Genomic DNA, 16,373 nt, shown 5'->3' with positions numbered 1-16,373 from the left:
AAAAAACAAAATCCATTAAGAAATGTCAAAACAAAATCCTAAAAACAACTAGAAATTAAAGAACAACATCCTTCGAAAAAACAGACAAAAGAAAAATCCTTCAAACAACCAAAAGGACAAAAAAATCTTTCAAACAACTAAAAATACAAGAACAACATCCTACGAATAAAACAGAAAAACATACAAGAACAAAATCCTTCAAACAACCAAAAGGACAAAAAAAAAATCTCCCAAACAACAAAAAAAAAGACACGAATAAAATCGGTCAACAATCAAAGTAGACAAAAACAAATCTTTCAAACAACCCAAAACGACAAGAACAAAATCTTTCAAACAACCAAAAAAATCCTTCACGAACTGTCAAAACAAAATCTTTCAAACAACCGAAAAGGACAAAAAAATTCTTCGAACAAAAAAACAAAAACAGACAAAAACAAAATTAAAAACTGACGCAAAAAATGTATTCAAAGACAACAGCTAACAACCCAAAATATGTCAATAAAACCTTAATCTTACGATCAAGGCATAATGTACAATCAACCAGAAAACAAAGTAAACACATAATTTAATTCGTCTTTGATAAGATTTTAACCTTTTCTAATACAAATATTTGAAATAACTTCAAAATATTCTGCATGCAACATCTTTTTATTATATTTTTTTATACAGTTCCATATATTTTTACATCCAATTCTTTTAACATAAAATTATACATAACAGCAAAACCAACAGCAAAATTTTGGTAGATGAAAACATCAGGTGACAAAAAAGTGGCGATACATCTAGAGTTGTACAACCTTTGATACAACACGTCAGCTACGCAGTGTAACAACAAAATATAATGCATACTAACAGAAGGTCAACATAAAAGTTAGCGTTTTTCTGGAATTAAATTACTGCAACAACTTATTTTTCAACCAAGGCCCGCTGTAGAAACGCTTAAATGAACAAGGTTTGTTGAACCGTTGCAACAAACTGACTTCTTTGCAGCCCAAAGCATGCTGGAAGCCACAAGAACGCAATGCTAGATTGGCAATTAATTGATTGCCTTGAGGTGAGTTTCGAGTAAATTTTGCAGGAATTTAATTTATTGCTGTTCATTTTAAAGGGCGTGTGTGAAGATTTATTGATGTAACTTGCAAGAAACTTACATATTAATGTATAACGCAACTCCCAAGGTCGTGTTCTTTTCAAGTTTAAATAAATTACAGGACGACACAGAACTCATTTTATTGTTGTTTTATCATTATGGCTGGAGGTTTTAGTTGGATGTAATACACTGGTCTTCATATTTTTTTAACTAGTTAAACATTTTACAAAGCTAAATTGTCACAGGTATTACGTTACAGTATGTGCTTTTGTGTCAATGCTATTGTATTATTTGAAAGTTTTGACATTAATTGTCAGTAAAACGTTGGTTACTAGAGTGTATCAGGCTACAAAAACGAAGTTTATAGGCGCTTTAAGCTAAGTTTAAGTCGAAGTAAAAAAAATAAAAAACCAAGTTCAGTAAAAAATCAACTAATAATAAGAAATACCCAACATATATGATAATCGTTTTAGGCGCAAAAAATTAAGTAAATAACTATATTTTAGAGTAAAATGTTGAATAAACACAATTCATTTCAACCCAAGTCATGTGACCAAACCGCACATTGCACTTTAGCGGTTTTATATGCAGAAGCAAAAATGTATTTGAATTGAAAGAAGCAAAACAACTGAGTTGCATTTTTGAAGGTTTTTGTAACTGTAGAGTTAATCAGCTCGAAACCGCTTTAAAGTGCTTTCAACATGCTTTAGATTTTATGGAGGACCGCGATCCAAGTCGGGCTTTTACCTTGGATATGATGGGAAGATGTCACAATGATTTTGGAATGAACTTGGATGCGATTAATTGTTACGAACAAGCTTTGCATTTTAGCACCACAGATATGGAGATCCGAGAAGTCCAATGCCAGTTGTTCGGGTTGTATGTTGATACGAATATGTTGAAGAAGGCTGGCGATATAATCAACATTGTTCTAAACGACAGTGTTTGGGAATGTGCACAACTTTATATTGCTCGGTATTACCGTGGAATTGGTAAATACAAAGAAAGCATTGAATACGGCGAGAAATATCTACTTCAATGTCGTGAAAAGGTCTTCGATGAAACTTCAGATCACGACACAGCAGTTGCGTTGCTAGAACTTGCTCAAACTCACATCAAGATGGAAAACTACACAGAAGCTGAAAACGCGACGGAAAATATTTCTAAGAGTAAGCATTACGTTCCAAACCACAAATGTCACCTTCCTGCTGAATGCAAAGCGTTCCGTGCTAAAATTCACGTAAATAAGAAAAACTTTCTGCGAGCAAGCCATTTGTATAACGAGGCTTATGAGCCCTATCCCTCAAGTAAAAATTTTCGTCTTAGCAAAGTTTTTGTCAGAGCTTAAATGTATGAGTGTATTGGAATACATTATAATAAAAACCCAAAAAACTACAAATTAGCTTTAGATCAGTTCAAAGAAATAAACTCCACATGTGAAGGACACCAGGGACATGACTTTATGCGGTTAGTTGCAAATGCGCAATTAAACGCTGGAGTTTGTCTTAACCAACTTGATCGATACGAGGAAGCTTGTGACACACTGGAAACTTCTCTAAGAATGTTTTTGGGATTTCATAAAACTGCAGAGAGAGATGCCATGATTGGAAAATGTTATGGGGCACTCATTATTTGTAGCTTTGAATTTAACAAACCTGAGCAAGTTGTTGCTTATTTCGAAAAACAGCAAGTATACATAAAAATAGCGTCACCAGAAGAATATACATATCCTATAGCTTATATATCCTATTTGTTATGTCGGTTGTTCGTATCAACAACTAGGCAAGTTTGAAAATGCGGTGAAATGCTTTGTACAAGAAATCGAACTTCATTCGACGTCGGATCCTGATAAAGAAGCAGCGATGCATATTGCAGGTTGTCACTTGGGAATCAGTGAATGTTATTGGCACATGAAACTACATAAAAAAGCAGTCGAGAGTTTTAACACAGCAATCACGTTTTGGCAATATAAAACTTGCCGAGCTTTTAATCACAAAAAAATAAACTTATGTTTAATTATTGAGCTTCTTTGAATGAACTGGTGTCCGCCAATTGACTTAAGTATTCCTGTTTATTGCCCTTTTTAATTTGTCGCGTATAAATCAAAAACTATTTTTCGATCGTTTGTTTCGACCCCCAGTGCCTTTTAACAATGATTTACAGCGTCAATATGATTTTAGGATGTTATTAATAAAGTTAAGAAGATCTGTGATGTTCCTGACATATTATTTAATTAAAATCGAAAAAATTAAACTTTCTTTCATTTTTAATAAAACATATTTTTGTTCACTTTGTCGATATTTCAGTTGGTAGAGCAGCAGTCGCCTATTTCCGCATACAAGTTAAATATCAAGCGATTTCAAGCAAACCAGAGTTAATTGCGCTTAGCGATGACGTTATGTTCTATACCTGAGGCATTGTTTGGCAACACGCGTCACAATACAGCACAGCGCTCAACATTGTTACGTAACGCCGACTACAATCGAGGCAATGATCAAATAAAAACAATAAAACTGCTGCCTAAGTTTTCTCAAGTGACCTGGCCAAGTAAATAAGCAGTGCTCTAAACACCTAGAGAAAAATGTTGATTTTGCAAGATAAAATAACTATAATTATGACAAAATCGTAATATATTTTGCTAAAATGTCAATTTTCTGAATTGGCATTGCTCTAATCAAGTTGATTTTTGCAATTGCTGCAACTACACGCCATTTCTTGCCGTGAGTTAATCCCCACAAATAACTTACAATATTTTTTAACTGTTAAGAAAGTTATAAATAAATCTTCAGGCATAAATTTCATAGTTTAATAGCTGAATATATTTTAAAACCAATAACTCAATTGTTTTTGTCGTATAATTTGAATTATTTGGAACCTCAATTACATAATGTTTCAATTTAAAGCCTTTTTTAAAAGTAAAACCATTTCGAATTAAAACAATTTTGTTTTTGACTTTGATGTTCAAAGTTTTTCACTGAAACACAAAATAGGTTTAATACAGCCTTTAAACTCATATAGATGCGCAATATTAGCCTTCTAACACAAGAACAAAATTGTCTACGAAGAATTTCAATTTAAATGCATCTAATCATTCGTTATATCGGAATAACAAATTACAAAATGAGGTTCATTTTAAATACATGACTGCTCGTAAAGTCTAGCAAATGATATCACCAGACAAAGAAAGGGGCAACTTATAGGTTTTCTTACGGCTGATGTAAATTTTGATGAACGCCGGGTGCTTTTTTCCTAGAGTTTGGCGCGTAACTAAACAACAAACGAGCACCAAAAGTCTCCCAGCACTTTAATTGTCTGGTCGTGACTAAAAGAGGATATTAGTTCGATAGATATATTATTGGATCTTGGTGGGGACTGATAGGATACTAGCACATAACGTTTTGATTTGTACAAGCATGGACATTTTTTAAAGACTCAAATTCGTATCTATATTGGCTTATAATGTAAAATAGCTGACAAGAGAACGGTTGTATTTCTAGACGAGGTTCGGCGAAAATAACTTTACGCAAGTCAGCAGTTGTTGTCGTTTAGTGCAACTTTTTAACGAAGTGATGTTTGATAAATTGTCTGTGTATAAAAGCAAGCAGGTTTCAAAAAACGTAATTTATTGACAAAGATAGCTGGCGAAACACGAAAAGAAATTCGATGATTGTAGAATATTCAAATTGCAACGGTTTTACGTTTATGCTGGCGTTAGTTAACATCACGTACTCTGGGAAAAGATAAAAATGATAAAATATCAAAAGTAACACCATTTCTGGTAAAAATCTTCTAACCGAAAACACCTAGATTGATAATTGGTCCAATTGGGCGTTTTTTAATACATCCGCGTTACGTAAAATTTGTACCTTAGAAAAATATTGCGAACACACATTTCATTATCGCGCAAAGCGCAACAAACAAGTCTTAAAATCGAATAAAACCTTTAAAAAAACTAAAAAAAACGCTAAATGAGTGAAGAAAAAAGCACACAACGGTTGGAGCCGGCCTGCATTTGGTGTTAGCGCATTGCAGCGTGGGTCGTTGTGAGGTTAGGACTCTAAGGTCTTCATGTATTCCCGGTATCCCTCAGCTCCTGTAACGATCACGTCCATCCATATCCGCATCTCACCACCAGAGGGAGCAACCATGTAGAAGAGTCGGTCGTAGCATTTCACGCAGAAGGTTAGCGAAGGGTTGGGGCTCTGGGCAGAAAAATGGGTTAAAATGAGGGTAAAAAGTTTTAATAATTAAACTTTTTGTTAAATTTTATTTTCAATTCTTTTAACATTAGCAAAAGCACGCCAATCAATGTGATTTTTTACAACTGTATAATTAAAAAGATTAAAAATCAAAAATTGCTTTACCAAACTGCTGACATTGGTTACAAAGAATTGCTGCATGCATTTTGATTAGTAAGAGACAAAACGGCTGCAACATTTTATTTAACTTTGCATAAACAGCGCTAACATGGAGATTTCTCACCTTTTTTGCTTTTAAATGATCGAAGAAAACGTCCTCGATTGTCTGAAAGTAAATTATTCCCTTCACTTTCGTCTCGTGTTTGTCTAAAAAATAGAAATGTTACTATTTGAACGACTTAATTTCAAAGCAGATTTGTGGTTAACAATTTAAAGAATCGTAGTTCAGTTGAAAAATGTTTAAAAAAATTAAAACATTCGAAACGGTTTCAGCAACTTTACGTTGATTAATTCCAAAAAAACCTAAAAAAATTCACTTATAACGGCGACAACATATTTAACAATGTCCTTGTTATTGCTGCTAGTTATGTCATTAGCAACTTACTTCTGTAGCAAGTGAGTTAAATTAATTCGATGTTTAACTAAAAAAATGCAACCTCCTTTTTTGACGGCGACAGTTAATTGTTTCACTGGAATGTTTAAACAATGTTACCTACTTGTATTTCTATTATTGCTTTATGCATTGTTGTTAGGAAACTTACCTGTGTAGTAAGTAAGGCTCTTCATAATGCGATCAAACACAAACCATCTTCGTCTCCACGTTTTAATGCGACCTCCCATCTTAGTCAGGTAACCTCTAAAAAAACAACGGTGTTTCTTTTACTATTTGAAATCAAGCAAAAAAAACTTTTTTTTACCAAAACTAAACCGTTTTAAAAAATTATACACATCAGAAAATTGTACAAATCGCTCGCAATGCCGATTTTAAAACCACAGTTGACTATATTCGTTGTTGTTTTAATGTTTTTACGCTTTCCTACAAACATTAAATTAACAGAAAATTATTTAAACCAAGAAGAAAATATACTTCTATCACGTTTTATTAATTTAGTTTATAAAATCTTAACATTTCCGAATAAAAACTGTCTTAAAGATCGTAGGTTAGTGGCGCTGGAATGATTGAAAACAGTTTTAGCAGTAAAATTCAACCCCCGTTTACTCAATGCTGTAAAAACAATACAATTGCATAAAATCATCAAAGCGTCAATTTACCGACAAGAAGTTGCGTTGATGGTTAAGTTCCGGCAGGTAGCAGGCGAGTGCCCACACGACTCGATGTGATGACGTAAGTTGAACTCGGATGACCTCACCGGAAGGTAGCGGGTCATTGGTCGAGCCTAAACCAATCAAAACAGAGTTCAGTGACCCCGCAGTTTATTAAATACTCAATTTCACAACTTTGCTGAAATTTAACCAAACATTTAACGTAAGTTTTAAATATGTAATAAAAACTTATTCGAAACCAAAAGTACCGATCAAAAAATTAAATGCAAAGAAGGAACGACTAAATTAAAAACTTTTATGTTTTTATTTCCATCAGTTACCGCGATAAATACAGTAAATTATAAAGTTCACAATTTTGGGTTTCTTTTATCGTTACAAAGGTTACAACAGGAATTTTTTTTGTGAATGCGAACTTTTTTATTGTTTTTATTCGCTGATAGTAATTCAGCCAATTGAGGCGTTATTTTTGACTAATAATGTTTTTTAAATATTTGTCGCCAACTTTTTTTAAACTAGATAAGCACGAATTTCATTTTACTTCAAAGATGTTGGAAGTCCTATTTAAAGTTTTTACATTTAATCCACCTTGTTGCAAACCTTCATTTTTACATTTAACACTAATTCGCATCCTAATTCAAGGTCTTATGTTGAAACCTTACTGTTCGGTGTGACGTAATAGCTACGCATACAATGACGTCACCTGTCTTTTGTCGCCATTGTTGGAGCGGAGCTTTACAAGTTGTGTGACGTCATCACTAGAATCGTCGAGGTTGGAGCTTTGTCGCGAGGTGTCGCTGTTGCGGCTTGCCTGAAAGAAAAAAAAAAGTTAATAAAACAAGTATTTTGGAAATAAAGGAGAAGTTATTTGAAAATAATTAATTTACAGTCAGGATTTAAATACAGAACTTAAGGTAAAATACATAGAAAGTCACATATTGCAGAAATAATTAACAAAAACATTGAATCATAAAAAAAGGCCAACAGTTAAAAAATGTTTTTGGGTAAATTTATTCGAAAGTCATTTAAAAGTTATAAAAAAAGAAGTGTCTGTCGAGGAACCGCAAAAATGAATTACCGGATCAGATGAGCTAGTTACATCGTTTCAGGCATTTACCAAATATCCTATCTTTTTAGATTTACCCGAAAAGCTGACAGTAGGTTAGGGTGAGGAGAACCTAGCGATCATCGGATACAAGCGTATTTAAGTAAATCCAATGAGGTCATTAATAATTTACGTCGGGTGTGCAAGGTTACATTCCATCAAATATCGATCAGGTTGCTTTCAATTGATGTTATTTTACGGCATTAAAAATGATAATATGCCAACGCTTAAACGTTTTTTGGTTTCACAAATAGCTGGATAATGAATATAAACCAATAAAAAATATAGTTAACTGACTTAAGTCCAAATCTCAGTCAGTAGTAAACGATCGGTTATGTTGTCCAAATATAATTAAGTAAGGGCATCGCCTATTAGTTTTCACCAAACGCGTGGTTCTCAAACGTTTAGGTTTGTGGCGCACTTTTTTTTTCTTTTTTTTTGAGAGAAGCCTTGAAAGCGCGTTCGTTTATTTGTGTCTACACAGATCGAGCTTGTCAGTAGAGCGTGCACAATTAACGGAAAAGCCTACATTTTATTATACAAGGTTCGGCGAATAGACCGTAACATTTTCGGCACACGACGACGAACAAGGAAATCTGCCACTATACCAAAGTACACCAAACGGGCGTGGTTGACGGGGTCGTTTGTGGTCAACCCAAGTATATATTGGTTTAGCGGAAATAAGCAATCATGGTTTATGAGTGAGAATGTGTCACTTGCAAAGGGCACAATGAATCGTGTCACTTGCAAAGGGCGCAATGATTTAAATCAACTAAAGTGTCTAAGAATTATTAACATTCCTGCTTCTACGCTATTGGGTATTTACGAAAACGAATGTGGTTGATTTAAATTTAGCCTTCGAGTTTAAGCGTCCATAACAAATAGATATTTCATATAAAAAATGTTTTTAGACTTCCTTGGTGTTAAGGCGACTTTTTTATGTAGTGTGGCGCACTGAGAGGAAAACTTTTAACAACAATATTACAACCAAAACACCCCTAACTAACTAGAGTACGAGTCATTTTTATTGGATTTGTGGAGCTGGGGCAATGTTATTTACTGTGGCACCTCAGCCCTGCTTAATATACGGCAAGGCAGTAGGTAAATATATACCATAGTGTTATCAGTTATATATTAAATGGGGTGTTTTCGATGCACGCATGTTTGTAACACATATATTTTCTTCAAGATTGCTAAAAATCCATCGGAATAGTTTAACAAAACAATAATACCATATCTTGACAATCACTCCTAACAAAAGCTAAGGCAATTGAAAAATAACTTATTATAATTAGTTCTTATCGCAGTACCAGCAGGTTATTTTTGAAATAACTATAACGACACACTTGAGAATCTTTTGAGGCACATTAGTGTGCTGAAGTACAATCACCGACTTAAATAAAGTTCCCAATTTAAACTAAGCTCCAAACATCAAGTGACTTACCACATCTGCGAGCAACCTTTGCTTTTCTGCTCTCGCTTGTGCGATCAACTTCTCCATCTCAACCAGCTTCTTCATATCTGGGCTGCAAATAATATAAGGAGGGTGGTTATACGCGAGCATATAGTGAAAGACGGGGAAAGTGTGTTTATACAGGTAGGAAAGTGTATTGTATAGCTACGTACTTATAACACAAGATGCTTTTAGGTATATGGCAATGACGTGATGTAATATGAAGCAATGGTTTACAAAGCAATATAACCAATGGTCAGTAAAGCAATATACTGTAGAAGTATGGAGGTATTTGAAGCAAAAAGTTACAAGTAAATCAAGCATATTGTCGTGAGATTTCAACGTATCCCAGCCTTATCGACGGTATAGGTCTTTGTAGAAACGAAATCCCAAAGTTCTGTTGAAAAGTTATCTTAAAGGTTCCTTGTTTTTTTTAATAATTTGCTACATATTCGAAACTGAGTTAATCCCTCTTTATAGACCATCACGCGAAAGAGCGAATGCAAATGTTTGGGGCTTGGAATCTTAATCAAGAAACATTTGTGTCATCCAGAAATATGGCAACCTTAATAATATTTACATTCTAGTTTTTGTACCCACCTTTCCTGGCTTTGCGTGGACCAAGCTGACATGGTCGTGTCCAAACTATCCAACGAACTTATGCTGACGTTGTCCGAAGATTTGAACCTTAAAACAAAAACAAATTTGGCATTATGTGGAAAATAATCGGAAGCCGTGTCTAATATATGATGATAAAATAACATTACACAATCATATTGTCTGGATTGGAACTTTACTTAAACTTAACTAACTTATGTTGTTATTAAAACGAAAAACTAAGTTAAACTAAAATCTTATTCAAACAAAAATCTGTTTGAAGACGAAATTTTTAGGTAAAATTACAAGTCGAGGTTTTTGGAGCTGTGATTAGATCAGAAAACTGAATTCTAGTTTAACCACGTGATCACCAACGACCAATCACAAACCTCGAATCAGAGTCGCCCGAGAGCGCCCTCGCGTGGTTTCCCGCGCTATTAAGTCGCTGATAAGTCGGATGAGCGGTGGGACTCGGCTTGTTGTTTCTATGCTTGGGCGCTGCCGACCCGGACAGACTGCTCGTCTCGAATGCCTTAATCCGTTGCTGCAGGGCATTCAGCTGCTCGTCAGTTGTCATGGCAACAAGGGGACGAGTTGCGACACCTAACGGCGAGGATGCGGCTGGAAAGTTTTTTTGTTTAAATTAAGATTTGAAATACTGTAAGGCAAGCGCCATGGGACAAATATGGATTTTTCATGAGCAAATATGAAAGTATTGACAAATAGTACCTCGAATGTGTATTCATCTCTGTTAAATCAAATGAGCTGGCTTGACACTTTATTTTTTAGTGAAAAAAGGTACTTTAAGGTAAAAAGACTGTAAAATTGGTTAAAACAGTGTTTGGATTTCAACATTTTTAACAAATTATACCCATTTTCAAACAATGTTAGTCGACTTTAAACTGGGCAAAATGCACGAGTCTTTTGGGATCCCGTAACAATTACCTAAGGCTTATAGTACAACAAATGATTCATTAAAACTTTGGGATTTTATCGAACATAAATGTGGGTGAAACAAATTACAATCACGAAACATGAAAACACCAAAACTCGAGTTAACCTTAATCACCAACAAACACCATTTCACAATGATTACACCAACAACACAAGTGACGTGTGTGTGCATTCAGACATGACGTGATCAGTGAGGTGGAACGGACATGACGTCACCGGGTGCATGTGAACATGACGTCACACAAAGACAACGTTATGACGTCACTACCTGACGAGCTACGGCGAATCCTATTGGTCAGAGGTTTTGGGAGGGTGTTGTATTGCTTTGGGGGATATTTTGAGGCCAGGGCCCGATCCCGGGTCTTTATGGCCAGGACGAGGTCGTCCAAACATCGGGGACCTTTTCGGCAGGTTTGGTTCGTTATTAGGATTTGAGAAACGGAAAAAATGAACTCTGTACCGGTATTTAAACCGTAAAAATGAGTTTTGACAACAAAAATAAAATATTTCTATGTTGACAAAAAAGTATGGAACACTAAAAATAAAAAAATTAATTTATTTCCAGGGTAGTGCGTAGTTTTGTGAATAAAAATTAAAATATGTATAAAAACTAAAACTAAAAATAGGTATATTTGTCCAAAGTTTCGCTTAAAAATGCACTGAAAACAAAACTTCAGGTTAAATGATTAAAACAAATAAGTAATCTTAGAATGACATTTTCGTCCCCAAAAAACTTTTGATCGAACAAATGTTACGTCACAACCCACCTTGTGTCGATTGAATGTCGCCTTTGTCAAGGCTGCTCGTCACACTGGACCTCTTCTGCTGTGACGTAACAATAGCGTCATTGCCAACCTGCAATAGAAGTGTTACGTCGCTTTTAAGTTTAAAAGTGACTAACTTTATAAAGAACAAAATAAAAACAAACCAACTCGAAATATTCCAAAGGACACAAGTTGGAATTTTACTTAAGTTTAATAAATCCAATTGTTGAACAACATAATGAGAATTAGATTAATTTTTGGTTAAACCTGAAAAATAGCAGTTATTGAAAGCTACTCTGCAGAAATTACTGATATATTTAAAATAGTACCCTTCCAATTATTTTAAAAAAAGTTTGCGTATCTCTGTTAACAAAAAAAAGGAATTAACAGGTTATAATAAATTTTGTCTATTTTTAAGGGAACTTTACAAGATAAGTAAACATTTTACAACAAATGTAATTTTAAAGGAGAAAAATTAACTTTCAGTTTTTGAGGTAACGAAGCTACGACATAAATCCGCATCAAAAAGCTGAAACCAACTCTCACTTCCTCATTGAAGAACTTCTCTGATGATGATGAGTTTCTCCCAACCGATCCAGAGCTCACTCTTTTCCCACTCCTTCTCATTTCTCCTCCCTGCTCCTGGAGCACTCCTGGTGAGGAGGGGAGTCGGTGGTGGGAGCAAGTGGGAGGGTGTTCCCCAGTGAGCTGGAAGAACTTTTGCTCCAGCAGAGTCGTCTCCTCTCGTTGCTTTTTGGATGGAAAGGAACGGTTTAGTAAACGTAAGAATAAAGTATCTTGGGGCAATTATTTCTAACTTATTTTCAGGCTTAGTATATTTTTAGTCTTCTCTCGTTGCTTTTAGGATGGAAAATTGAATGTTAGAAAAATATTGTAATTGTTTTCTTTTTATTGGAAGAAAGAAAGAAATGTTATGTTTGTGCTATTGTCGTAACTTTTAAAATTTTAGTTTTTAGTATATTTTAATATTTGTTGGTAAGTTATATTTAACTTACCCTAAATTTGGTAATAAGGTGGAGCTGTTTTAACACAAATTGTATTACAATGATAGGAGCGTTTACACCACCGTGCTTCATCAGGTAATATTGCCTATATTAAACTAATTCTATATAAATAGGAAAGTGGCTCGTTTACAGTCAGGAGTAAAACTGGGTTTCAAAACATGTCAAACCACGGTTCTGAGGAAGTTCAAGAAAAACTATGAAACGAACCCAGTTTACACAAACGGTTCAACGTGTAACCTTAATGTATGATATTCTAAAGCTGAAGAGCTAATAGTTTTTAAAGTTACCTCTTGTAGAGCAGCTATGGCTTGGTCCCTCTCGTTACTCAACCGTTGATTGTCGGTTCTTTGTTGGTCTGCAACATCTGCAAGTTGGTTCTCTAGCGCCGTCACTCGAATCTACAACAACAAGTGAATTAGAAGTTGCTACTTCTACAAGCTGCGAACATTTGTGAGGAGTTTAGCGACAAGTACGTTGTTATTTATCTGGCGTGATGTTTTTAAGTTTTGTTGGAATGTTATAATTGAAAATTTGCAGAAATTCGAGACAAAATGTACGAAATATGTCTGGTTAAAAATGAGGTTTTTTTAAGTGTATGTTGCCATTTTCAAAAACTTTTTTACAACACTTTTCACTTTTAAATTATTCTATATGTGTGGAATATTTTATTTCTGGTTCCATCATTGAGTATTATTGTAAACCCGCTTTTTGAGGAAAAACTTTCAATCTAATAAACGTTTTCAACTTTTGTCTCATTATTATTATTACTGGGCTTGACGCACAATTTCGTGGTTCTTCGTGGATCCTTTGCTACTGTGTTCGCATTGTAGCAACAAATAAACAGTTATCAGTTGACAGAGCAATGAAAATTGCTGATACAAATATCGCGGTATCGTTATCGCACGATAATGACCGATCCTTACTTTTCTCGAATCGATCTGAAGTTCGAGCTTCCTCTTTTGTCGGATGAGCGTTCTTTGTGCTTGTTCCTTGTCCTCATCCAGTTTGCTTAAAGTCTCCAGAGCTTGGAATTCTGCATCCTCGAAATGACGGCTCTCCTGCTCCATCTGCTCCTGCGCCTGCACATCAGGAGGAAGTGAGAGGAGAGTGGGAAAGAGGTCTCAATATGTTAGATAAAATATAGACATGAAACAGTATTAAGTATATACAAAAATATTTGGGCATTTTAAGTGGTAGATTTATTTTCCAAAAACTTTCCAAAAGTAGCTATACTTTAATGTACTAAAAGACAATTTAGGAAAAAAAGTGTTAAAACGATTAAAATAAATCCATCAAAACAATGTTTTGAAATTAGTAAGAAAGTAAACAATGAGTGGCATATAAACAACATGGAGAAAATATCGAAGGTGTGGAAATGTGTTTGTCCGTGGAAAAAAGTTGGATTTTATAAAATAATTAGTAAAAAATGGTTAAATAGTAAAAATAACGAGCGAAAAGTGAAGTGTTGATGTGTTTTTGTTGTGTACAAGTAAAAAAACAAATTCCAATGTAAGCAAATGGCTTAATTTGAATGGGGTTCAACACAAGAAGGGCACGAGCATTTATGGGCGAGTACTCGCGTAATTTACTTCGTGGTACAATCAAAACACAACACGTTAAGCAATTACGAATACATAACTAGAGCATGCTGCTCAGGGACTGCGGGCAACCTCTCGCTGTAGAAGCACGTGATCACTACATCATGACACACACCTTGTGCAATCTTTCCTCCATGGAACCTCTCATGCTCTCAGGACATTTATCAATCTGTCTTCTAGTGTCCGAGATCACCTGATGGAGATCACTCAACTTCTTCTTCTCTTTGTCGACGATTCCCTGGTGCTACGGATGAAAAATTATAGGTTAAACCGGGGCATAGTACGAACGATTTATTTGATTTACTTTAGTGTTCAGATCAGGGCAGCCTTATCAACCAATCTTTTGCCCGCGATGCGTGGTGTTAATGGCCAGGTAGGATATAGTTTATCAATATTTTTAACAACTGGAGCTTTTATATGGACTAATCAAAGTCAGTTGATATTTCGGATTTACAACCAAGGACGTAGTACATAAAAATCTTTCCAGAAAAACCACTAGCTTGTGGTAAGGTTCGAGCACATAACGGTTTGGCCGGCGGTTGTGAGTTCGAATCTCACAGCACGCTTGTTGTTTAGCCTTGCCTTGCTTGCACTAAATCTTTGCATGGCCAACTGATTTCAGTTAGCCCCTATGTAGGTTCCCGTTGTACTAAAGTGAGCGGTTATCGTTGGTCAGTACCACTTCTGAAGGCCGGATCGCAGTTGAACACACTTGTGCATAAACGTTGCAGTTAGTTTTCTGATATATCGTTTACATTTCCGCAGCACTCATATAGCCTAATCTATGCAAAAAATACGCAACAACTTGTATACCGAAAAGTAGCGTATTTGCCTCAAGTTGTGTTGACTATTTTGTGCAAACTTTTATTACGTCAAGTGCGATTATTTAGTTATTAGTTAGCAACCATATAAAAGTTGTTAAATAAAAAATTAGTTAGATACAACAAACATGCAAGATTCTCGAAACGCTATTTGAACAAATTTAGCTTTGTGTGCCGCTAATATGGTAAAACAATTTCTGCATAATAGTGAACTTTTATAGAGCTTATATACCTATAAACGTCTTCTTGCAACGATAGGGACAAAAATACGGAGGCCGCGTTGAATCAGAAGTGTCAAGTTTTCGCTCAACACACAGCTTAAAGGCCCGGAGCGTTCTAGCGTGTCGGTCACAGTCTGGTGCACGTGCTTTGTAAACATAAGGATCCAGACTTTGGCGCGATTTGTAAATAAAGCGACTTTTAATGTTTCGACGAGTTTAACAATTGGTTACAGCTTCATCGCAAATAACTTGGTCAGTGAAATTAATGTTTCATTGAAATTGACACCACAAAGCAGGGCTATAACGTCAAATGAGCATCTATCTTACAATAGTTAGCCAACGTTGCTTAAAATTGTACTTGGCTATTTTTTTATTGAAACTAAACGTTTTTGCTAGAATTTGAACAGCAACACAATTGTTTCGAGTTAACTGACACTATCTTCAGTAAAACCTTTCGATAAAAACTTGTATCAGCTATAATGAATACGATACGTTCAATATTGGCTTATAACAGGTGAAACGCCAAAAGTAATTTTAAATGTCCTTAATGTGTTGGCCTAGAAATATACCCAATCGATTTTAACTAAAAAACGACGAGAGGTTAGGTAGCACGGTAAACTTTGACCATATTCTTTTTATGTTCGTCAAACCATCTAGCCATATACGCATGCAAACGTTCTTGAACACTTGTTATGTGTCCTCACCTTTTCCCGTTGTGCCATGTATTCTTCTTCCAGTTGTATAATCCTGTCTTTGATTTGTTCACATTCACTTTCTTCACTTGCAAGCAGATTACGTTCAGAGCTAAGTTCACCTTCCACCAATGCTCGTTCCATCTCAAGCTAACAACAAATAAAAAACGGAATTTGAAATGCAAAGGTTATATTTTTGTGAAACGCAACGATTGTTGAAAATGCTACTATTATAACACCTTTTGTTTGAATGTGATTTTTTTCAAAAAACTTATTTTGTTTTGCCATACGGCCACCTATATAGAAGCTTTTTGAAATGCAGTTACACATTTTGAAGCTATTTTTGCCTGGCAATTGGTCCAATACATGAACTTCAAGGAAAGCAATTTGATTTTACTCTAAACTTTTGCTTGTGATATATGTCGGTAAACTACGGTTCATTTTGCATTCAACTAAAGCCGTGTAAAATTTGAATGTCGCATTGTTTAACAAGCAGTTAATGTTAAATGCACAAACTAGTACAAGAGAAGTTTACACAATTATACTGAAATCCACAAACGTTCAACAAAACAC

At 35.0% G+C, this 16,373-nt stretch overlaps 1 protein-coding gene across 1 annotated transcript in view; it reads right to left on the bottom strand.

Moving 5' to 3' along the window:
• Positions 1-4,705: 4,705 nt before the first annotated feature.
• Positions 4,706-16,373, bottom strand: part of LOC146139057 (uncharacterized) — a 35,986-nt gene continuing 24,318 nt past the window's right edge. Inside the window, exons 12-26 of the mRNA XM_083391561.1 lie at positions 15,813-15,950; positions 14,182-14,310; positions 13,392-13,547; positions 12,756-12,866; positions 11,990-12,193; positions 11,447-11,534; positions 10,948-11,079; positions 10,115-10,346; positions 9,729-9,815; positions 9,120-9,201; positions 7,274-7,381; positions 6,562-6,686; positions 6,051-6,145; positions 5,573-5,655; positions 4,706-5,292 (exon numbers count right to left, since the gene is read on the bottom strand). Coding sequence (XP_083247687.1) covers positions 5,140-5,292; positions 5,573-5,655; positions 6,051-6,145; positions 6,562-6,686; positions 7,274-7,381; positions 9,120-9,201; positions 9,729-9,815; positions 10,115-10,346; positions 10,948-11,079; positions 11,447-11,534; positions 11,990-12,193; positions 12,756-12,866; positions 13,392-13,547; positions 14,182-14,310; positions 15,813-15,950 — 1,923 coding nt within the window. The 3' untranslated portion in view covers positions 4,706-5,139. The remainder of the gene's footprint in view (positions 5,293-5,572; positions 5,656-6,050; positions 6,146-6,561; positions 6,687-7,273; positions 7,382-9,119; positions 9,202-9,728; positions 9,816-10,114; positions 10,347-10,947; positions 11,080-11,446; positions 11,535-11,989; positions 12,194-12,755; positions 12,867-13,391; positions 13,548-14,181; positions 14,311-15,812; positions 15,951-16,373) is intronic.

This window comes from Ascidiella aspersa, chromosome 6, assembly GCF_963924565.1.
Source record: "Ascidiella aspersa chromosome 6, kaAscAspe10.2, whole genome shotgun sequence".
In the NCBI taxonomy this organism is placed as follows: Eukaryota; Metazoa; Chordata; class Ascidiacea; order Phlebobranchia; family Ascidiidae; genus Ascidiella; species Ascidiella aspersa.
Note: the sequence above shows the minus strand (reverse complement) of the source record. Positions and strands in the feature narration are given on the sequence as shown.